At 47.1% G+C, this 24,191-nt stretch overlaps 2 protein-coding genes across 5 annotated transcripts in view; one reads left to right on the forward strand and one right to left on the reverse strand.

Moving 5' to 3' along the window:
* CADM3 (cell adhesion molecule 3) overlaps positions 1-19,528 on the reverse strand; it is a 32,595-nt gene extending 13,067 nt beyond the window's left edge. The window contains exons 1-2 of one of the 4 annotated variants that reach the window (XM_055583891.1): positions 1,287-1,668; positions 485-586 (exon numbers count right to left, since the gene is read on the reverse strand). In XM_055583891.1, coding sequence (XP_055439866.1) covers positions 485-500 — 16 coding nt within the window. In that variant the 5' untranslated portion in view covers positions 501-586; positions 1,287-1,668. Of the gene's footprint in view, positions 1-484; positions 1,066-1,286; positions 1,669-19,315 lie in introns of those variants that run through there. The other 3 variants (XM_055583889.1, XM_055583888.1, XM_055583890.1) reach the window with 3 other exon arrangements.
* Positions 1,904-24,191, forward strand: part of LOC129654576 (gamma-interferon-inducible protein 16-like) — a 202,387-nt gene continuing 180,099 nt past the window's right edge. Inside the window, exons 1-2 of the mRNA XM_055583883.1 lie at positions 1,904-2,282; positions 7,007-7,100. The gene's annotated coding sequence lies outside the window, so the exon portion shown is untranslated. The remainder of the gene's footprint in view (positions 2,283-7,006; positions 7,101-24,191) is intronic.

Raw genomic sequence — 24,191 nt, forward strand, 5'->3', positions numbered from 1 at the left:
AGAACTAAAACTACAACTCTGATATTAGCGAGCCAGAGACTGAGTGGGCTGAATAAATGTGGAAGTGACATATTCCTTAAATATTTCAATGGAAGGGTTGGGAAGTCTTTCATTTAGTGCTCACCATATAGTGATTTTTGACTAGTAATCCCATTGTCCCTTTCCTTTTGAAGAAGTCTACCTCAATCGTGTCCTTCCAGAACCTCTTCATTCTGCATAATACACTCCTCCCAGAATCATTTGATTTTTGGAAAAAGGTGTAGGGGAAACAGAGGTCTCTGTACTGGAGTGAGGGAAGGAGGAGTAGGTGCCAGAGAAGTTGGTGGTGTAGAACTAAGTACTAAAATGTCAGATGGAGAGGAGGAAGAGTTGTGTGGTAATGAGGGGAGTGAGCACAAGGGGTGGAAGCAACATGAGTGAGAGATGATTTGAGAATGGCTGAGGGAACTGAGGGACATTGAGATGAGGGGGCCTGGATTCTCACCTTGACTGGCCAGCATGTCAGGGCTGCTCCAGACTGTGGAGCTGATGGCCTCGTCGAGTGGAGCCAGAGTTCCCAGCTCCAAATTCTGCTCTTGCCAGTAGCCTGGGGAGAGAGTCTCCATCAAGGATGAGCCCTACATGTAAGCTGCTATAGTTTGAGATCTGTACTTTCGTTGCTGGGGATGGGGGAGAGGACTGGCCCCGATGAAAAGCACGTTCACCAGGGTACCTAAGAGAAGGTGGTCTTCTCACAAAGGGGAGAGATTAACTAGAGTCTTGAAAAAGGAAGTGAAGTCCTTGTTTGAAAGGGTGAATTAAGGAGGATGCTAAGCTTTAGCAGTCAATTATATAATGTTAGAACCAACAGTGAGCTTAGAGATCGTCGGGTCCAGTTCTCCCAGTTCACAGAAGAGGACAATGAGGCCCACAAGGGTTAAAAGTGAGTTGGTGAAGGTCATACAGAAACATGAAAGATAACAAAGACTCTTCATTTCTGATCCAGGATTCTTTCTGCTACACCATATTCTCTACTAAAACAATGACAGGTTTAATAATTAGAAAATTCCATTTAATCCTTTAAATAAACGAGTTAAATAAGCATATTGGTATTATCATTTCTACCTCACAGAGAGGAGACAGAATGACGTGACTTGCCCAAGGTCCTACAAACAGAAGAACAAAGACTAGGAATTAAATGCCTGCTTCCAAAGCCCAAGCTCTGTTTCAAGGTAAAACCCTCAGCACTGAAGACAAGAGACCACAGTTGGGGCTGCAAGTTGCCCCACGCCTTCCCAGATTGTTACCTTCTATCCAGAGTTTAGATTCTCAAGTTTTCCTCCTCCGCCCTCAGTCCCACCCACCACTTTATATCACTGACTCTGCTCCCTTATCTGGCACAACACACGCCCAAGGCCTGAGTCACGGCTCTCTTCCTAAACCCTTTTGTGAAGTAGTGTACAGTGTCCATGGCCTATTCCCCCAACTCAACCTGAGAGGCAGAGGGACAAAGAAATCAATTCGCAGAATCTTTCCAGGAGCGCCCGTCGGAAGTAGCCAATCACGTACGCAAAACTCCGTGACGTCATCGGCTGCTGAGCAGAGTCCGGAGCTGCTCCTTGTCCCGGGGCCGGAGTCCCGGCAGAACTTCGCCAATCGTCACCTCCTCGCGCCGGCTCCGGAGCCAGCGGAGGTGGGGGTTGGGAGAGGAAAGGACGAGAAGAGGGTGGTGGGACCAAGGAAGATGGGTGGGGGTGGGGTGGGGAGGGTACGGGGTGGCATGGGTGGCAGGCCAAAAAGATAAGTGGGAAATGGGCTTAGGGTCCACGAGAAGAAAGGGAACGAGGGAGAGATCTGCCGAATCAAAGGGAAAGAAGGGTGAGGGACAGGAGGGCGTGGGGGAGGGGAGAAGGGAGACAGATGGGGGAAGGGAGAGGGTGTTAGAAGGAGTCCTAGTCTCCGGAGAGGGCTCTAAAGACAGCTTCGGAGACGCCGTTGCTCTTCAGTCTTTCTCAGACATCCTGCAGGAGTTTGGAGACTTGACTCTACTCCGGAACAGGAGAAGCACTGATGCCCAAATGGGGAGAGGGGTACAGCAGAGAAAAATGTATCTGTAGCAGGTAGAAGTCGACAGGAGAGGGGACAAGGAAAGTGCTGACAAGGAGAGGCAGAAAAGACGAGGATGGGAGAAAAAAAGGCGGCCAGGATGAGGTCGCCGAGGGTGCTCAGAGACTCACCCTGGGGTCCAGGCTCTCACCCTGCTATCTTCTGTGGACCTCAAGCATGGAGGCAACTGGAAGTTGGTGAGTGTTTCATGGTATTTTCCAAGTAGTCTGTTTGTGGGTCCTTCAGTGGGAACCCAGATTGGTTGTGCTAAAGCTTGGCATGGTGGAGGGACAAGGAAAGCCAGAGAGGGGTCAGTGCTCAACCCCACAGTATTGGTACCCAGTATACAAAGTAAGCACTAAACAGACCTTTGCAATGGAGAAAATAGCCTTCTCTTACGTTGGCATAAAGGCTTTCAGTTTTCAGAGTGGACTTCCAACCATGAATTCATGTCAAAACAACCTTGAGAGAGAGGCCGCCAGATAGGGTCTCTTTCTAGAGGTCTGAAGAGGCTCAGTGACCTACCTAAAGGCACACAAATAAGGCCCCTTTCAAGGATCCTCTTTCTCCTGCTGGTTGGTGCTCTTAAAGCTTTTTCAGCAGCTTCTCTTTCTTACAACATTTCAGCCCACTGTATTGCAATTTTCTTTAGTTATCAGCCTCCTTATCTAAACTTTGAGTTGGTAAAGAGGGCAAGAGCCTTCCCTTTTTCATCTTTGTGTCTTCAGTACTTAGCCTATCGTGGGCCCTCAGTACATTTAATTGCCTCTAGTAATTCATTCAGTCACAATTGGCACTCTGCTATGTCCATTCTCACTCAGGCAGAGCATGTCTTCTGTCCAAACAGCATGGATTTAGTCTTCATTCTATTGCTCCTTATTTCATTTGTGCTGTTTTCGGCCTTCTCCTCCGTTGCTTTTTTCCTTGCTTACATTACATTCATCCCGTCCCTCCTCCTGCATTTTGCTGGCATTTTTTTTTTTTTTTTTTCTGCATAGGATGAATAAGTGAAATGATGATGTTGGTCATTCAAACCAGACTGAATTGTTTAGTTGAGGGGTCTGATAACTAAACAAATAATCTCTAATAAATGGCGTGTTGGGGATATGCTTGATATATTGTCTCTGTAGGTTTATAAGGAACTCAGTCTGGTTTGCTATGCTTTAAGAAACTGATTAAGAAATAGCTCTTTTTTTTTTCCTGTGAGGGGTGATATTTTCCCCTTTAATTCTCCAAAGTACTTATGATCTCCTGTCTCCTCTTGAGAATTGTCTGTTAATATGCCTGAAAGTTTTCTTGCTGTTTTTATAAAACTGTACACCTGTAATGATAAATTCTGAATAGCCACTCTCCTGGGAGCAGATGAGTGATTATATAATGTTATTCATAGAAACATGGATAAGTGGCAGAAATTATAACCTGGATTGTGAAAGCCTTGTTCTTTGGATTTAGATCTTGCCAATCGTTTATGACATCAGCATAAATTCCCTCAATGGGTTCAGTCTGGAAAGAACTTAAGAGAGTGCTCTGAAAAGGTGGCATGCACTTTGAAGTGGAAATAGTGACAGTTCTCTTCAGGCAGGGTCACTGGAAGGAAATGTATACTTTGAGACCATAAGCCCATTAGAAAGGGGAGGCCCAGGTTACTCACCTAGAAAAACTGATAGAGAGAGCTCCAGTCATATAGGTCATGTTGTTTCCCTGCTTAGACCCCTTCGCTGACTTCCCATCGTCTGCACATAACATCCAGATTTGTTAGCCTAGCTTACAAGATCCTGCGGTCTGATGCCAATATGCCTTTCAGCTTTGTCTTTTCTTTACTTCACTCAGCCCGTATCCTAGACATATGATGCTATTTGGAATTCTTTCTGTAAACCCTTTGCTTTACAGCAAAGTTCACTTTCCCACAGTCACTCTGTTGATAATGCCCTTCACCCATCTGCACACACCTAAGCTCTAACCATCCTTAGAAGCCTATTTGTTTGTGGCACTTCCTTCAAGAAGGCTTCCTTGATTGCCTCAGGTGGAAATCATTTCTGATTCTGTTGTTGTTGTTGTTACAACATTTTATCTGCTTTTCTTAAATTACGCATCAATCTTTACTTTGAGCTAAAAGTTTGGCTTCCCTCCTAAATTATAATAATTCTGCAGGTAGTGTTGCTATCTGATTCATGTCTATATTTGGTACCAGCCCTATTACAGCATATTGCACTTAGAAGGTGCTTAATAAATATTTCCTTAATAAATGAATCAAAGATGCTGAACATCTTCAGTTGGGGTAACTAGGCTCAACATATGCCTGTGAAGAGGAAAGAGCAAATCAAACAGGCTAGGAAGAAATGAACCAAGGAAGACAGTAGATATTCCAGAGGCTGAAGCTCTAGAAGGTTACAAGGTGGCGGGGGGATGGGGTGGGGTGGGATCTCTATTTATTGATTACCTTCTATGTGTCATGATCCAAGCCAAGTGCTCTGTTTTCATGATTCCAAAATAACCTGTGTGTATGTGTTAGTCACTCAGTCGTGCCCAACTCTTTGGGACCCCATGGATTGTAGCCTGCCAGGCTCCTCTGTCCATGGTATTTTCCAGGCAAGAATACTGGAGTGGGTTGACATTTCCTCCTCTAGGGGATCTTCCTGACCCAGGGATCAAACCCAGGTCTCCCACTTTGCAGGCAGATTCTTTACTGCCTGAGCCACCAGAGAAGCCTGAATAACCCTTTAATAGATATTAGTATGCATTATTGGAGAAGGCAATGGCACCCCACTCCAGCACTCTTGCCTGGAAAACTCCCATGGATGGAGGAGCCTGGTGGGCCGCAGTCCGTGGGGTCGCTAAGAGTCGGACAAGACTCAGCGACTTCACTTTCACTTTTCACTTTTCACTTTCCTGCATTGGAGAAGGAAATGGCAACCCACTCTAGTGTTCTTGCCTGGAGAATCCCAGGAATGGGGGAGCCTGGTGGGCTGCCGTCTCTGGGGTCACACAGAGTCAGACACGACTGAAGCAACTTAGCAGCAGCAGCAGCAGTATGCATTATGTTAAGGATGAGTTAACTAAGACTCAGAAAATTTAAGTAACTTTTCCATATGATAGATCCAATAAGTACTGAGATAGGGCAGCCTTTAAACGTAGATATCTCTGACCACAAAGCTCAGACATTTTTTTGCATATCTTCACTACACTGCCTCCCTTTGTAGAAGCATGTGCTTTGTGTGTGTGGTGGGGGGCAGAAGGTATAGTTGGAAAGATTCCTTCCTGCATTGCTAGCCAAGGTTTGTTCACCTAAACAATATTCACAACAGTCACCTGCAATACGATAAAAATTAACAGTGTGGCAAGTTGGAAGTGGGAGCTTGTGGTGTTGGTATGATTTATACCCACTGAGTTATATTTTCAATTGGATTCCTTAGTGCATCTTCATCCATACCTTTGGGGGCTCACCTCAAGGAGCTGGGATGATTCTTTAGTTAAGCAAGCAATAGATGTGTCTGGTTAAAACAGAATCCCCTCACATTTTCGTAGCACTCTGGCTCTAGGCTATGAACTAAGATTGCCTTCTGGTTTGCTCTCAGTTGTCTGGGTCTTTTCTTAATGCTTGCCCTATTTACCCATGAGATCCAGTATCTTCAGGACTCCCAGCATTTTAAAGGACAAAGTAGCCCTTTCACTCTGATTCCTTCTGAATGACTGTTCATATTAAGAGGAGCAGAGGTGGGAACTGGAGACTTACTAATGTGCCTTTTAAAGCATGCATTGACACCTGTGATTTTGTCTTTCACCCATAGTACAGGGCCTTACACATAGTAAGTACTCAATAAATATTTATTGAATAAATACATGAGTAACTGAAATGAATAAAAATGTATTATGTTTCCAATTTAGGTGATGATAGTAGGGAAGTTTATGTGCTTAAAGTTTATTGCTTGGTTGATGTATTTTCCCTGCCCTGTCTGTTTTGGGAATCCACACTGCATGGGTCTTAGGGCCATATATAAAGTCACAGGTGCACATTTGGGACAGTGGGACAAGGGAACAGAGCTCCCCTGCATAACCACTGCTGGCCTTGCGTGCTTGGGTCCAGAGCTCCACTTCCCAGATTATAGAGAACGCCAGCTTCTTGAGTAGGAGTTAATGGTGATGGTGATGGTGATGGTGATGATTCAGCATTTCTCTAACTCCAGAGTTAAAAATATTCTTCATCCCAGCCTACTTGTTATTCCTCACGACTACCATGGCAGGTGGGTGGAGGAGTGTTATCTCCAAGGGAAAAACACCCTGGGGGCTGTGGCCCAGAATGCTGAAGGGACCCACTTTTAGGATTTCCCCACCCCCATTGCTGGGCTCCCCGGCCAGGTGATCTCACTCTTGATTCTTCCCTGACCCTAGCTATGTAGTGGATTCTTACATATATTTCTGTCACACTGAAAGGAGTGGCCATGACAAGGTCAGAACTAGAACTCAGTGCCTGCATCCTTTCCTTATGCCCAGAGCCATATTTTTCTTTAATAGTGAATGTCTGCTTCTGCATTTGGAAGAAAGTGGACCAATCTCATCTGAGGCCCGATTTTATCCATAACTCCAAGATTTGGGAAGGGAGTTACTTTGACCTGCGTAGCTTTAGAGCATAATATCCTGATCACAAAGAACTCTAAACTTCATTTCTCATGCTTGCTCTTGGGTTGCCAGGAATTCCATTACTTCTGCAGAAGTCACTGTGTAATTTCCTAGTCGAAGACTTTGAGGGCATGAGTGTCAAAATGTTCTCTCTCACTTCCTGCTCTACATTCCTTTTTAACTTTGTCTTCCCCAAGTCCCCAGTTCGCTTCTATTCCCAATATTACAGAGCAGTCAGATGAAAGAAAGCTGGGGCCATAGAGGTAAGAGTTATTTTGTCATCATGGCTTGTCTGTTTTTTCAGGTGTACTTCCTTCCCTTCCTGTGGCTCCTCAGGGCAGGCTCCTGTCCCCTCACAGGCAACATGATCCCCTAATGGATCTCCTCACTCAGCTCAGGTATGCTCCAGCTCACATCCACTTCAGAGCCTCAGAGCTCAGTCACGCTTCAGCTGCCTGCCTCCTGATCAGCCTCCTCTCCGGCTCACTGCCCCCGCCACCCTCTCTCTGGCTGGGCTGCTGAGACCTTAGCTTCTCAGTGTTCCCTCCCTCTCTCCATTATTTCTATTGTTGTCTGGCTTTCCCTCCTGGAGTCTTGTTTATCTACTTTCTCTCTGGCTCCCAACAGCCTCTTGGCCCAAAGAAGTCACTACTCTTTGGGAGTGGCTTTACTCTCCCTGGGGCAGGGGCCGTACAGGATATAAGTCAAACTGGATGGTGAATAGGGTGGGGAAGAGCACCTTCGCTGTAAGGAGTCTCTAACATGCTGATGAGCCACCATAGCTTGGTAAAGTGTAGCCAAGAGAACAAGGGATCTTTACAGAACGAGGGGTCTTATTCTGTTAGGTGATCCAAGAGACTTAGCTTTGGAAGGGACGACTCTGGGCTCAAACAGGCTTATTATTGTAGCCTGGCAGACACCTTTTGGCTGCATCCTAAGCAGTTATTAGAAATGAAAGGCTTTTGTTTCCTGGTCTTGAAATGGTGTGGCACTTAGCTTTTCCAGGCTGAATGAGGAGGAGGGGATCTTTAGGGTAGTTGGCTAGTTGACTAGCTTGCCTGCAGAGGGCGTGAGGTTGAGGTTAAAACAAAAAGCATTTTGTGTTGTTAACCCTCTTCACTAAAAAACAAACAAACAAAAAACAGTTATCCCAAATGTTTTCCCATATCCAAGTGTTTTTTTTTTTAAAAAACCCACGTTTTAAGATGCCATGAGTAACTATGTCTGTTTGCTAAAGCCCTGCAATCAATTTGCATGTTCTGGTCATTTTCTACTGACCCCTACTGGCCAGAAGTGGTTATTCCCAAGATAGTTTTGAGTCTTCCAGAGGAGAATGTAACTGATGTCTTTTTTGACTCCACTACCAAAGTTCAGTAATTCCTCACCTTCTTTTCTTGCACCTCATTCTTCCCAAAATATTTTCCCGTCTATGATTCTTAGGTTTCCCTAGTGGCTTAGATGGTAAAGAATCCACCTGCAATGCGGGGGACCTAGATTCAATGCCTGGGTTGGGAAGACCTCCTAGAGAAGGGAATGGCTACCCACTCCAGTATTCTTGCCTGGAGAATTCCACGGACAGAGGAGCCTGGCAGCTTACAGTCCATGGAGATGCAAAGAGTCAGACACAACTGAGTGACTTTCACTTTCACTATGATTCTTCGTGACTTTCACTTTCACTATGGGTCTTCGTGACTTTCACTTTCACTATGGTTCTTTGAAGTTCAGTTCAGTTCAGTTCAGTCGCTCAGTCGTGTCTGACTCTTTGCGACCCCATGAATTGCAGCACGCCAGGCCTCCCTGTCCATCACCAACTCCCGGAGTTCACTCAAACTCACGTCCATTGAGTTGGTGATGCCATCCAGCCATCTCATCCTCTGTCGTCGCCTTCTCCTCCTGCCCCCAATCCCTCCCAGCATCAGAGTCTTTTCCAATGAGTCAACTCTTCGCATGAGGTGGCCAAAGTACTGGTTCTTTTAGAGTTGATAAAAATCCCAAGTAGTGTCTGGTGCACACTTTCTGTTTTAAAGACGAAAAACCAAGGTTCACAGAGGCTTATAAACTTCTAAGCGTGGTCACACAGACAGTAGTAGCTGGGTTTATAACCCCAGTCTTCTGTTCTCATTGTCAGTCCTGTGCACTAGCTAATTTGGAAGTTAAGTCACCATTTAGTGTGACTTTACTTCCAGTGACATCCACTCTTCTGCTTCCCATCTCCCTCTGCATTGCTGTGAGGAACCCTAGGACTCTGGACCTCCAGGGAAGTCACTCTGCTAAATGCTGGGCAGGTTAGAGAAGCTGGGGTGAAATGAGGAAGCAGAAGGTGCGGATAATGTCCCCCTACAAATGTCACCATTTTCCTGGCAGATTCCGATTCTTAGAGGAGGCCATGGGGCTGAAGCCGCTTCCGTGCCCTTAGGAATGAAAAGGGTGATGAGGAGGGTGGGCTGTGTGAGTGTTAGCATCTGTGTGGAGAGCTGATGGATGCTAACCTGATTGTGATGTGGGAGACAGAGACTAGAAGGGAGAAAGCCGCAGAGGAGCTTATCCTATTCTTGAGCTAGTGACAGAAAAAATCTGGAGGCAGAAGTGGGCTTGCAGTAGGCTGAGGGGGGGCCCTCAGAGACTTAGTTAAGATTCTGAGGAGCAGAGACTGGGAAGTGGGTGGCAGAGAAGGAGGTGGGGACAGCTGTTGCTTTGATTTGCTATTGAGTCAGTGTTCTCAGTGCATTAGCACTGGGAGGGAGCCCCGGGCTGGCCCCCAACACAAACAAGCCCCTCTGGAGCCAACACGGTGTTGTAGCAAGAACTGCAGTTGGGAGACAAAAAAGGAAGGGGATCTAATCCCAAAAGAGCCCCTTCTTTGCCTTAGCTCCTGCCTTCCAGGACTGGGCTATGTGCTCCAGACAAGCATCTAGTGTTCTGTACTAAGAGGCTGGGTAGGGTTGATGAGACACAGCAGAGTGGATGGCTTTGTAAGAGCTGCTGGGAGCACAGGTTCTGTGCAGGGGGTTGACTCTCACCATTTATTTCTCAAGCAAGCCCCTAAGGTCAGGCATGCAATCACTCCAGTTGATGACAGCCTTCAACCATTTTAGAAGCATCCTTTCACCCCCATTTCCTCATTCCCTTCTCACCATGTTCACATCCTCAGAAAGCAGGACAGATATGACCTGGGTCTGTGTTCTAACGCAACAGAGTCAGAAGGCCAGATTTTGAACTCTTAGATGTCCCTTGAGCCAAGTGCAGGCACTTTATACCCTTTCTCTAAGTGTATGTAATTGCTCTCACACATTTGTAATAGAATTGGGGAAAAATCGCCCCATCTTAGGAAAGTACTTAGGAAAGGAAACATAACAGAGTCAGTGTGGAGTAAATGAAAGCATAATTAAGTTTAACTTGTTGGAAAATATGTTTGCTGCTGCTGCTGCTAAGTCACTTCAGTCGTGCCCGACTCTGTACGACCCCATAGACGGCAGCTCACCAGGCTCCCCCGTCCCCGGGATTCTCCAGGCAAGAACACTGGAGTGGGTTGCCATGTCCTTCTCCAATGCATGAAAGTGAAAAGTGAAAGTGAAGTCGCTCAGTCGTGTCCGACTCTTAGCGACCCCATGGACTGCAGCCTACCAGGCTCCTCCATCCATGGGATTTTCCAGGCAAGAGTACTGGAGTGGGGTGCCATTGCCTTCTCTGGGAAAATATGTTTAGCCATGAGAAAATAGGAACTGGGAATGGGCAGGAAAGCCCAGGAACATTGGGGAGAAGTAAAGAACAGATCCCTAAGGAATATTCATCCAGGTGCCAAAGCCTGGCTCCTAATTGTCCAGAGCCACAAAACCCGTTTGAACAGATGAATGAGTTCCCTTCTCAACAAGCTGTATCTTATTCTCCTTTGCTCTTAATGTCACACTGTAGATAGTTTAGGCTGATGGCTTGGTGTGGTGGGATAACAATGCTGTGAAAAAGTTTTAATTTGTTAGAAGTCAGGCAAGAGAGCATTCTGGCTCTCTGCCGGCTCTCATTTTACTGACTTGTTTTTACTGTTTCCGTTCACTGGGTGATCAGAATCAGGGTGTGGATGACAGGTTCAGGGCAGTGATTAGGAGCATCACATGGAGAGAAAACTGCTCTGCTCTGCACACCCACACTGCTCTTGGTCCCCCTCTTCTGCCAATCCCAGCTGAGATTTAGTCTCTTCCCTTCACTTTTCTCACCTAAAAATGTATTTTGCAGCAAGTGGCACATTATTCAATTAGCCTTATTTTGTGCCTTCCTGGGAATTTAGCTCTTTTGTGAGACAGATACATTCCTCCAAGCCCACAGATGTCACAGTCCCTGAAATGGCCATTAATTCTGCCATCCCAAAGTTCTCCTCCTCTCCTTAAACTATCGAGTGTCTCATCTTTAATGTGGATGTACATTCGATTCTGTTCCCCAAGATGCATGTATATTCCGATGCATATATATTTCAACCTGGTTACTCTCTTTTTCCCCTTCAGCACGTGTCCCTCAACACACACACAATGACTAGTTTTCACTCTTTGTATCTCTGTTTTCCTTTTTTTTTTTCTGTCATAAGCACAGCTTTTCTTATGACCCAGATACAGAGCCCTTTTCACAAGCCCGTTATTAATCAGAACCCCTTACGTCCATCCAGCAAACCATATGGTTTAAACTCAGAGATTCTCCTCAAAGCAGAATTCAGAATCCTGCTCAGACTCCCCAGGAGAGGGCCAGAATCCTCTTCTCCCCAGGGCTGAGCTCAGTCCATCTGTCATTGACACTGGACTCCAGGGCTTGGAAACCAGAAGAGAGTTGGCATGAAGCAGCAGTTGAGGATAAATGAGAATGTGTGAGGCCCATGCGCTAGTGACGGTGGTTTTTATATTTGTTTGAGATTCTAGGATGAGATGAGTGGAGGAAATAGATAATATGTGTTTGGAAATATTTCATCCTTAAGAACTAGAATAAGAACTAGTAAGAACAAGTGAGTCCAGTTGTCTCACTGCTTTGTTTCCATTTGCTGAGGGACAAATGATTAGGAGCAGATGGTAAAACAGTCCTCTCATTTTATGATAATGAAAAAACTTTGCTCTTCAAAGACTGACCTAGGCTAGGCTAAGTCTCAAGTAACCTGTCATCTAGGTATTTGTTAGACTCTTGCTGGGTTTCCAAGGAGGGTTGGGTATTTAAGTTAGGGACTCAATAAACCAGTTCACCTTCTGAAGCTTTTTCATTCTGAGGCGTTGGCTGGAATTCTAGAATCCAAATTGGAAGTAAAGAGCTAGATCCCAGAAGAACAAATGAAGGCAAGAAGCAAGGATCTGCATATTCCCAGTAAAACCTGGTGTTGGAAGGACTAGTTTTCCATTCTACCTTGCTGATATCTGCAGCTGTGTGAAGGAAGTAGAGGGCTAAGTAAGGGTTAGCTTAGAGATGAATGGCTGCGATACCAGCCTTCATTTCTTTTTTTCCCCCCTAGGGCGAGGTGATACGTCTGACCTTTTTTGACCCTGAACTGGAAGTAAATGAGCCAAAGGTGCTTATAATTAGCAATCAATACACAATTAGTGTAGGTCTAGCTGGGGTAAGGAAAAATGAGTCCTGAGAGAAAATAACATTTTAGTTCTTTATGTTATTTAGCTTTCTTACCATTCTCCTGGAGACCTCTGGGTGAAAGATGGAGAGAGATGAGAGGGTTAAAGAACCCCAGAGTTAAGCGCTCACACAGAATGATACACATATTGAAAAAAAGCTGGAATCTCTGCATCAGAATCCTTTCAGAAACATGTCTGCTCTTTATGAGAACAGGGGGCTCAGGGAGATGAGTAGATGCGAGATACTCCAGCTGTTACCATAACCCTAATTCTGTCTTCTTGAAAGCTCACTCATGGAGATAAATCACTTCCATTACCTGTCCTTGAGGAATGAAATTTCTCCTTGTTTCAAATAAGGAAATGGAAGGGGGGTACTGGAAATTAATTCTGGGAACCTGTCTCTCCAGCTTCACTCTGTATAGGTCATTCATAAGTGTTAACTATTATATGAACTATTATGCAAAATTGACGGGGGGAATCATCATTGAGGGGAAGAGAAGCTTGTATAGCTCTGATGTGATGGGAGGAACAGGCTGTCTAGTCTCAGACTGGCAGGGGCTGAGCATTCTTGGCTCCTTGCTGCACTTGACGTCATCAGCTTATTGGCAGATCACCCAAAAGAGTAGCAGAGTCCAGTTTAAAGATGCATCTTCTGAGATATGGCCAAGGACTTGGACTCTGGGATAAGATGGTTACATTAAGGCCATTTAGTCTATCCGAGATGGTTATAATGATGAGGAACATGAGTCATGGATTTGGTATTTATTTTCTATGCCTCTCCCGTATTGCATTCTTCTATTATCTATTCTGAGGAGCCAACCTAGATATTGTCTTTATGTTTACTGCTAAGGCCAAGGGGAAAGGGACAATGAGTATCATGACAGGACAGTTTGAGTTGGTTGTCAGGCTCAGAGTGGTGTTAAGAGGTGCGTGCTCATAAACCGAGTAGGACGCATTTTGCATTCTACATGTATGGTGTATATGTGGTAACTGTACATGAGCAGTGCTGTCTCAATCTAAGCCACGACTGTTTGTAGTTCTGTTTTAAAGCTATGAGTCCATGTATGGCCAAACATCTGGTTCTTTTGAGGCCATTTGAGGTGACTGTAGGCCCTCATCTCCTGAATATTGCAAACAACACTTTTCCACCTCAGAATTATTTGTTTTTTCTGTCCCCTTCTTACAGGTGATTAGGTGGTTATGGACACTCTCCAGATCTGGTCTGGTTCCCCTCTTGCTGGTAGAGCCAGTCAGGAATCATAGCCAAGATCATGTGTGTGTTTGTGGTAGGAGGAGGGAAATCCCATCCCTGTTTTGAGGGCTGCACTGTGGAAAATAAAGAGATTAGGAATTTGGATGGGGAGCAGGACCACGGAGAGCAGCAAGAAGAGCCTGGAGTGTCCCCGTCAGGGGCTAGCACCATGGAGAGCTCAAAGCACCTGTAGTTTGTTCCACAAAGAACAGGAAAACCCGGATCATGGGTTAAGGCAGCCAGCTTGCAAACAATCAAACGAGAAAGAGCAGACATCAGGGTTTCTGCTAGGATCACGCCACACCCATCATTTGCTCTCAAAGGCCTTCTCAAGTACTTTGTTTGAACCTACCACACATGCAACCCAGAGATGGTGCTAAAAAAGTGAGGACCGCCACCGGACTGAGTTTGTCAACATAAGCCTCAGTAATTATAGAAATTACATAAGAATCAGTGGTAGTGGAGAACGTTTTGATTTGCTGCAACCAATTATGAATGACATTTAGAGTATCTTTAAATGTGGGAAACAGTGCCACAAAGCCTGTGTCTCCTCAGAGACACTAGACATAAGGAAGCCAAAATGTGTATTATCGTTAGGTATGGTATGGGACCTGGAGAAGGAAATGGCAACCCACTCCAGTATTCTTGCCTGGAAAATCCCATGGACAGGGGAGCCTGGTGGGCTACAGTCCATGGGGTCGCAGAAGAGTGGGACAGGACTTACAGACTAAACAACAAACAAAGGGCATGGCATGTATCAGTCAAACGCTCTAAGGCACCGCAAATTGATGTGACCAGTCCAATCCTGATCATACATGGAAAAGCATAATGGATTATGCCTTGTAAAAAGGGTATTGTCCTCAGGACTGAGAGGTCTTTGTGTTAGTTGGGAAATTTGGCCACTCTCTTTAGACTTAGGGAAATTTTGGTAAAGGGACAGATAGCTCTCTCTTTCAGTGCTTGTTGCTTCAGTGAAGAATATATAGCTTTAATGAGCTTGTATTTTGTTAAAAAAAAAAAAATCTCAGCTGTTTCATGTGTTCAAGACTCCTGTCTTGGTGCTAGAATGGATGGATCTCCTTGTTGTAACAGGGTTGGATTGGGTTTCTACTTGGGTTGTAAAATCCCTGAGCATCAGCTGGTTCTGAGCTGGTAAAAAATCATCTCTACTGCTGATTCTAGAGGAAGAGGCAGGTCTTTGACCCCAGGCTTGTTCTTCCCTATTTTTCAGTTACATGGAGTATTTGCTCTTAATTTGACTGAGTTCTTAGGGACCTGAATCTTTTTCTGATGGCTTGCTTTTCCAGGTTTTTTTTTTTTTTTTTTTCCTAGTGGTTTGTTTCTCTCTTATCTCTTATAAGCATTCTCATGAGGATTGCTATTCTCAGAGTTTATGGATGGATCTCTAGGACATGACCTCATCCAGGAAACAAAATGTTCCAGTGCATAGACCTATAGCCAGTGATGAAACAGGAAGTGTTAATTTGTAGCATAAAAGATGAAAGGAGAGATATAATTACCAAAACTTTCTAATACCCTGGCTTTTTCGTTCAGTAGTCAGTTAGGAACTGGTGCATTCTACAGCTTGCATTTATGGAAAACCTGGAGCCTAGATTACCATTCTTCAGTAAAATTCCATTACTGAGAAATAGATGACAAAAAAGGGATTGTTGAGTTGGTTCTGTTGGAGTAGGAAACAACAAAGAATGTGACTAGCTTCAGCCCCCGGGGTATAATTTCTCTGATGATAACTGTGAGGGTTTTTTCCTTAGGTTATTTTTTGTGACCTAAGGACAAGAAGCTTTTGATTCCAGTACATATTATTTGGACTTCAAGAAAGCAGCGATGGCAAGGGGTACCAAAATCACTTGTAAGAATTTTCAGAGCAATGGTACAACGACCTGGTCTGCTGTTTCAGAGTGACCAGAACACCAAAAAGATGCCATCTGTGGAATTTTATGGCTGCAGAACTATGAGTCATTCTTCAAGTAAATAGTGACTGTCTCCAACAAGGCACTGTTGAAATTAGATTTGGACCTCCTTTCTTGCTCAGTTGGAAGAGGAGAGAGAGGAAGAGAGAGAACAAGAACCTAAGGATAGTGAACTGTCTCATTTATTGTCAGTCTAGGGTAGAGGATTTCAAACTGTATGTAGCAGAACCTCTGTGCCTTAAGGATTAGGGGAAGTACAGGGGAAGTCAAGAAGAAGGGCGAGAGGGTTTCAGGTCTTACTTATCTGTTTCAAAAAGAGTAATTTTCCTTTGATCTGTTTTATTTATTTGATAAAGAACCTTCACATCTTTAAAGATAAAAGTGAGAAAACCACTGTGCCAAAAGAAACTACTGAGCCCAGCAGTGCCGCCGAGCCCCAGGGAGAGCTCAGGACAGAGTCTTTGGTGTAACTGCTGGAATAGGCAGTTGATATGTACAGCTTGGGTCCCACATCAGACAGACTGGTTCTGTATAGAATTAACTAAACTCTACAATACCAGCGTCTCTCTGATGCTTCCAGCTTCTCTGTGCCAGAAAATGCCACGTCTGAAGGGAGAGCATATCCTTCCCAAGGATTCCCAGCTGCAACTGGGAAGAGAACAGAACGAGAACAGCTACAGCTGCAACCAGGAAAAGAAACTAGGTGCAGTAGGTCTGCCAAGCAGATCCGTGGGCAGCTCTAGAGCGAATGCCTGCTGGACTTCTCCGGCACATTGGGCATGATCTCTACACTGGGCAGCTGGCCAGGGGGCTGCAGAATGGACGGCAGTGGACAGAAGGTCATTGGGAAGGGAAAGATGTTCATGTGTGAGGCAGTGCACTCCAAGGTTAAACTGCTGTATCTTGATCTGAAGGAAAGGGAAGCTGCCCACCTGTCAGTTTCTGTACCAGATCAACTCACAGAGTGCTGGAAAAAATTTGAAAAAGGAGAACCAAGGGAAGTTGGTCACAATGTTGAATGTCGAACAGCTCACCAGAGAGACAACCACAGGATACATTAAGTTCACGGGCCTTGTAATCCCCCAAACCTGGAACTGCCAACTTCTGCCAACACTAGTGAAAAAAATGTGAGAAGGAAGGGGCAGGTGGCTCACTCAGAATGTCTAAACCATTCCTGAGTTTCGAACCACAGCACTAATGGTCAGGTTCAGATAACAATTGTTTGCCCTTCTCTAGCCTCAATCCCTGTTCAGTCTGATGAAATCTTAAAAAGTGTATGCTGTACTCCAGGGAGCTGTGTGTGCTGCCACTGAGCTCCCTGCCCAGGGCCCTCAGGAACCCCAAGTCAGGGGTCCTAGACACACCTTCTGTGTGAGCCTGGGCAGAATGGTCATCAGGACCGCCACCCGTAGGTATTAAATCTATAGACCTGCCTCCCACATCAGAGTGGGGCTGTTCTGATCCCGAAGCTAGGAAGTAGAATTAGATAGAAGATGGCACATGGTTGTGTCTCTTTTGCATCAGTGCATCCTGGGACATTACAACCAGACATACGTCCGCTGTCAGGACAGACAATGCTCTAGAACGACAATGATGCTTGATTTGACTCTTTTTTGGGAACTTATCTTCTAACCCATCTCTAAATTCTCAATCCCTCCTCCAGACATTCTCCATTCAAAATTTATTGGCTTCCACTCTTCCGTCAAGCCACTGATATGAGAGGTATATATGTATTTAGAAGGATAAAGCATTTCTTTTCCTCTAAATCTTAAGCCTGAGTAGGGGCTGAGCCCCCAAATTGAGGACTAAGAAAGAAGAGTGCAGTTGGTGAAGAAAGACCTGGCTAGTACACAGATTACTCTCTTCTCCAGTGTTTGTTTATATCCTAGAGTTGAAGAGCTCAGCTTTCTGGGATGACTTTGTTCTGTTGAGGTTCCAGCCTGCCCCATCAGTTCCCATTGCCAAACTGAAGCAGTTTGGGTCACGCTTGTCTCTCTTCAACACAGCTAGCAGAATGGGAAGGCCAGGGGCTTCAGGTGAAAGTCAAGGCCTAGTAGAGAGTCCTTATTTGGGTATGTGCACCGCACCCAGCAACCTCTCCTTTGCCTTGCACTTAGCCTGCCCTCCCGCAGGACTCTCTTCACCTCCTCAGTGAGTAGGGTCATCAGTACAGCTGTCCAGGGGAAGGGGGGTTCCACATAGGGGAGAGAAGGGGCCTCTGCCCTGTGGTGACTTGGGTAGCAACTCCCTTGGGGAGTGTGAATGGATACAGAGTAGAAGGAGCCAGCTCGCAAGCTGCCCAGTGTCCCCATAACACCAGAAGCTCCTTCTTCCTGATGGAGATAGGACTTGGGGAGCAGGTCAGGCGAGATGGAGCAAGTATTCCTCCAGCACCCTGGCTCTTCGCCTGTTTCCTTCAGATGAAATTCTCTACATCATCCTCCCCAGTTTCAACCCCTCCCCTCTCCACCCCCGCCCCGCCCTGTGCCCATCCCTGCTGGCCACTGGGTCCATCGCCCAGGAGCCGCCTCCCCTTTCTCCTCCCCTGCGGTTCTTTCTGTTTTTCGTTGGCATCTGGCCGGGCATAGGCCACCACCCTCCCCTTCACTCTCCCCACATCCCTTGGCTCCGCAGAGGTCCCGGTCCCCCTTCCCCTCCCCCAGCCCAGTCCGCCTCTGCCAGGGGCGGAGGAGACTGGAGGATGCATTCCTTTAGTCCCTTCACCGCCTGCCCTCCCTCCTCCAGGGACCTGAGGCTCTGAGCTGTGCCTCTCTTCCCGGTCTCCCTACAAACTGTCCCCTGCCACCCCATTAAGCGTCAGCAACCTTTAAGAAAGCTGAGGTGCCCCCACAGGGCTGACCTACATAGCCCGGTCCAGGGCGGGAGGGGGCCCCTAGCCCCCTCACCCCTGGCCCCGCCTCCGTGCTCCCCCCACTCTCTTCCTTCAGCTCTCTACCATGACTAACCCAAGAAGGTTTGAGTTCCTGACTGAAGCAGAGGGGGCTAGGCGAGACACCTTACCTCAAATTTGGAAAATCAATTCTCAGCCCAGGAAAGCTTTTGGTTTTCCATGCATCCTCCTCCCCAAATATCTTCAGTCTTCCTGTTGCCCAGTCTCCCTCCCGCTACTCCCCCTCCTCCGCTCCCGTCTGGGTTTCTTTTCCCAGCTTCTGCCACCGTTAGGGACACTGCCATCCGGGGGCCCTCTCCGCCCAGTGTTGTTGTTTTGCTCCAGAGAGAAGCCCCCCACTTCCTTGCCCACGCCCCCCTCCACAGCCTCACCCAGGCCCCCTTCCCTACCCACTCGGAGCTCCGCCGCGGGTGGGGGGACGGTCGGGGGAGCAGGAATGTTTGCATACAGCAGTTCAGGGGACCGCACTGGCTACCCAACCCCTCCAGACATACATACACAAACAGCCGACACACGCCCTGACTGAAACAGCGACAAATCTCACTCCGCCCCCAACACACACTGACACAGACATACACACAGATACTGACACAGAAACGCAGCCAGACACCAACACAGACGCGCACACCCAGACGCACACGGACAGCAACACAACCAGACCCCGGGCGGCTTGTAACAGACCCAAATCTGCGACTTCACACGCAGACACACTCGACGGTGTACAAGGAGGGGGCATACGCGGCACACCCCACGATCCACAGAGACACGGATGCTCGGAGACAGACACAGGGTATCAGGAACGGCTGGCGACTCGAACCCCCGCTTCCAAACAAAGCCAACGGGCTCCCTCCGCCCCCTCCGCCGGTCGGAGCCCCCGCCCCGGCCCCTCCCCACCTCCCCTGGCGCCGCCCCCTCCCTCACTCACCGTCCTGGGAGAGGTTGGCCCCGCCGGGCGCCCAGCAGCAGGCGAAAAGCAGGAGCAGGGGCAGGGCGGAAGGGGCCCCCATCGCGCTTCCCGGCCGGCTCCCTGGCAGGGCGCTGGCGAGCCTGGATCCCTGGGGGCTGGAGCTGGGGAGGGGGGTAGACGACGCCACTGACCGAAAGGGCGCCCCCGAGCCGCTTCGGAGCCCGGGGCCGAGGCGGGGACCGGGAGGGAGCCGGCGCTGCTGCAGTCGCGGGGATTAAATAGGGCGCTCGGAGCAAACCATTCGGTTGGAGGTGGAGGGGGGGTGACGGGGGGCTGGGCTGGTCGCGGGGGGGACCGGCTGCCGCATTCCCCACTCCCCCCGCCTGCCGCACCCCCTCCGCGCCGTCGTGGTGCCTTCCACCCTCTCCCCCGGGAGCTCCACCAGCCCGGCTCGGGCGTGGAGCAGAGGGAGCGAGCTGGCTCAGCAGTGGGACCCGGCGCCCACCCCTCCTAGACTTGGGGTGGAGGGAGGGGAGTCGGGCAGGGCCTGGGGCCAGCTGGCGGGAGCTGCCACTGCAGGCCTGGGCAAGGGCGTGCCCACTAGCCCGAGAGCTTCTCGGCCCCGCCCTCCTTCCTTTGGCAACTGGGGATCCCCAGGAGTGGGATGCCCCTAGGGTGCCCCTATCAACAGTGTGCCCAGGGACATCTCTGCAATGGGTAACCAGTTACCCTGGTCTTTTTCCAAAGCACTAACATCCCTAGTTCCTCTGACGGAAGAGCCCCTACTTAGACCTCCAGCAACAATTTGTGGCCCCAGGTAATTTCCTTTGAAAGGCATCTTCCAGCAAGCCCCCAGGCCATGGGAATCAACACTTCCCTCAATCCCTCAAAGAGATTACTCCCAGTCTAACATCAGCGGTTTCCCTTCAGATTCTGCCGAACTGAGCAGCCTACAACGCAACTCAGTGGTTTTCCCCCTTAATCCTTTCTGTTTCCCGACTTTACTCCCAACCTTTCCCAATATGTTTCTTCTTTATATTTCAGAGGATCTTGTCCTTCCTTTTTCAAGTTTTAGTGAGTAAGATTGTAGGTGAATGGTGTGATCTACAGATTCTCAGGAAGCTACTCTCTTAAGGACCTTATGTGGCTAACGCAGTTCTTGCCCCTGAGGCCAGATGCTAGATGAATGAGAGCAGTAGGGTGTCTGTACTTGCTCTTGGCTCAAGAATTCCAAGCCCCTGGGGCTTGCTTTTTTTTTAAAAAAATTGTGATTGAAGATCTCTGGAAGAGTCTTAGTAGATCTCAGAAAGATCCTCCTGAGTCAGTTTTGCTCCAACTTACCTCTTAGGTATACACTCCTAAATTTTAGAATCTCTGAATCAAAGAATTTTATGTATATGAGTATTTTTTAGAAAATATTTGGTACAATCCTTATTACACAGGTGCAATAGAGATTCAAAGGGTATGAACTGATCTATCCAAGATTAGACTGACAATAGTAGAAAACACAAGTGTTGGCCAGGACATGGAATAATATAGTTTTTGAAATGCCCTCTAGTCTTGGGTAGTATGTACAGATGTGAGAGTTGGACTATAAAAAAGGCTGAACACCAAAGAATTGATGCTTTTGAATTGTAGTCTTGGAGAAGACTCTTGAGAGTCCCTTGGACTACAAGGAGATCAAACCAGTCAATCCTAAAGGAAATCAACCCTGAATATTCAATGGATATTGGCACTGAAGTGCCAATACTTTGGCCACCTGATTTGAAGAGCTGACTCATTGGGAAAGACCCTGATGCTGAGAATGATTGAGGGCAAGAGGAGAAAGGGATGACAGAGGATAAGATGGTTGGATGGCATCACTGACTCAATGCACGTGAGTTTGAGCAAACTCTGGGAGACGGTGAAGGACAGGGCAGTTCATGGGGTCACAAAGAGTTGGACACAACCTAGCAACAAAACAACAGCCAATCCTGGAAGGCCAGTTTTGTCCCTAGATCAGAGATTTGGGTGCCTGTCTTCTAACTTCTGGGTCCATCCCCTCTCTGCACTGACTACGCATCACCATGCTGATCTTTAATGTTTGAGTAATCTTTCCCCCTCTCGGACAGCTTTTGCAGCTGTCTGTGATGGACTTAATGTCTCTGTCCCCTGGTAACTCAAGGACAAGGATGTGGAAAGAAAGTGAAGTCGCTCAGTCGTGTCCGACTCTTTGGGACCCCATAGCCCACCAGGCTGCTCCGTCCATGGGATTCTCCAGCTAAGAATATTGGAGTGGGTTGCCATTTCTTTCTCCAGGGAATCTTCCAGACCCAGTGATCGAACCTGGGTCTCCCGCATTGCGGGTAGATGCTTTAACCTCTGAGCCACCAGGGAACAAGGATGTGGAAGGTACCCTGTAATCAGTAAAGTGAAAGTGAAGTTGCTCAGTCGTGTCCGACTCTTCGCGACCCCATAGACTGCAGCCTATCAGGCTCCTCCTTCCATGGGATTTTCCAAGCAAGAGTACTGGAGTGGGGTGCCATTGCCTTCTCCAGTAATCAGTAAAGCTCGATATAAATGTTAGTCACTGGTGGAGAGGACAAGAGAGAATATTCTCTAGGAAGTCCCTTAAGGATAGCCAGAAAGCTGCCCCTCTGTTTTTCTTCTCACTGTTTGTGGAGTTTACCCATGGTTTCTGGGAGAAGAGCTCTGCCTACCTCTTGAACATTTCTTGAGTGTCTGGGTGGTTATTAAAAATTATTTATAAGACAGTTTTTGACCACCTTGGGTTGTCTGACTTGCCTGCCTTGACTCATCTCAGTGACTCCAAACTGTCCTGCTACATTGGGGTTCTCTGTCTCCCTGGGGGTCCTCTGATATCTTGAAATCTCTGAGTCAGAGATAGAAGGAGAAGTGTGCTTGAAAGACACAATAAGGACACCTGGTATAAGGAAGAGGAGAGGCTGTGCTATGGGATAGGCAGGAGGGAAGATACAGGGGAAAATGGACCTTCTGACTAAGGTGGGATTAGGTTGGCGTGAATTTAGTCATGCAGCAAAAAGGAACGAGTGGGTGTGTTTTCAAAGGGAGAATGAAGCTTCAGAGAAGAATCATGCTATCCTAGTTAAAGACTCTTGATGGATAAAGAGTATTATCTTTGGAGCTAGAAGTTTTAAAGATCATCTAAGTGGGATTAAGAGAGGACAGGTTAGTGTTGGGGGGAATGAGAGTGGGGATGGGTGGGATTGGGACGCTAGGATGTAGGATTAGGTCCCAAGCTTCTGTAACTAATCACCTTTTCCATCTGCTACTCTGCTGATCCGCTTCTGCCTGTCCTTTAATTCTCTAATGACTCTGCTGGTCTGGCCCCACCCTCTACTGTAACTGCAAGGGAAGAGAACCAAGGGTGGGAGGAGAGGGGGAGAGCTTTTGTGGAGAGTATTAAGCATGAGCAAATGAGACTCTGGAATGCTCTTTTCCTACTAGTTCCTTCTCTCTTTTCTGCATCATCAGCATCATCTTGGCAGCAATTTAGGGTCTGGGAATAGGAAGCAGTCATTGGCTTTTAGAAATACAGGATAAAAGAGTATTAGAATTTGTAAGGGACCTTCAAGATTACCTAATGAATACCCCTTGTTGAACAGATAAAACGAAACACAGAGGACTTAGGTGACTTCTGTGTTCACACAGCTGTGGAGTAGAGGGGTTACAGTATTGGATAAATAAGGCAGATATACCCATGGGAGCAGGAGGGATAAGGAGAATCGTTTTTCTCTGGGAGTGTCCACTTTAAGGAATTCTCACTCCTGGCTGTCTCAGAGTGAAAGGGTCATGTCTCCTGCAGAGGCAGATGGATCCATTTGGAATAGCTCCTTACCTCTAACCACTCTAATTCTCTTTGTCCCTGGGCACCCAGCCTCTTACAGGCAGCCCATTCACTAGGAATAGAGTTTTACAAAGAAAGCCTGAACTACAAGGATTATCCTCAGCCTGAAAACAGGTAAAATAAAAGTATCCATGTTGGATTGTGATCTCTATGGTTACTTTTCACTGTTAAATGCTATGATATACAATCAGTGTTTCCCAGAGACTTGCACAGAGTCTGGAGTGGGTTGTCTGTGGGATTCAAGAACTGGTCACCACAGTGAGAACTGGGGGGAGCAGAGAAGGGGAGTGGAGAGAAGGCAAGTGCTGGCTCCTGGGTGCCCTTGTCCACTCAGCAATAGCCTGGGTGGCTGGGGGTGAGGAATGTGTCTCTGGCACTGGTTCTGGGCTGGATGCAGCTGTGTGGGCCCTGGGCATTCCTTTCCCCACGTGGCTCCTCTTGGGGATGGAGGAGGGCAGGGACTTGGCCTGAGTGGGGTGAACACTACATATTCATCTAGGAGGGAAGCGAGAGCACCTGCAGGAGAAAAACTCCGAACCCTGGCTCAGTTCTGCTTTGCCCTCTAACCCTTGGCCTCTGTATGACTTTTTCTTTATCAGTAAATTCTGCACAGGCTTCCACATTTGCTTTCCTCTTTAGTCTCCCACCCAAGCAAACCAGGATTCCTCATGCTGCTTTTTATTTCTATTATCCAGTTTTAATTAACCCTATCCTTGATAAAAACCTTTGTATGTGTTTTAATTCTAACCTTAATTGAATTCCAATTTCAACCCTAACCCTAATTTTTTATAGACTCTAACTACTAATCCCAATACCAACTCCAATTTAATTGTTAATTTTAAGCAGCATCTTAATTCTAACCTGTTGTAAGCAACCAATTTGGGACAGCAACTTGTTCATAATAAAAATGATCATAGGTACCATTTTTGGGGGGGTGGGGGTTGGGGGGAAGCTTTCCTGGTAGCTCAGCTGGTAAAGAATCTGCTTGCAATGCAGAAGACCTGGGTTCAATCCCTGGGTTGGGAA

Source organism: Bubalus kerabau, chromosome 6 (assembly GCF_029407905.1).
Source record: "Bubalus kerabau isolate K-KA32 ecotype Philippines breed swamp buffalo chromosome 6, PCC_UOA_SB_1v2, whole genome shotgun sequence".
Taxonomy (NCBI): domain Eukaryota; kingdom Metazoa; phylum Chordata; class Mammalia; order Artiodactyla; family Bovidae; genus Bubalus; species Bubalus kerabau.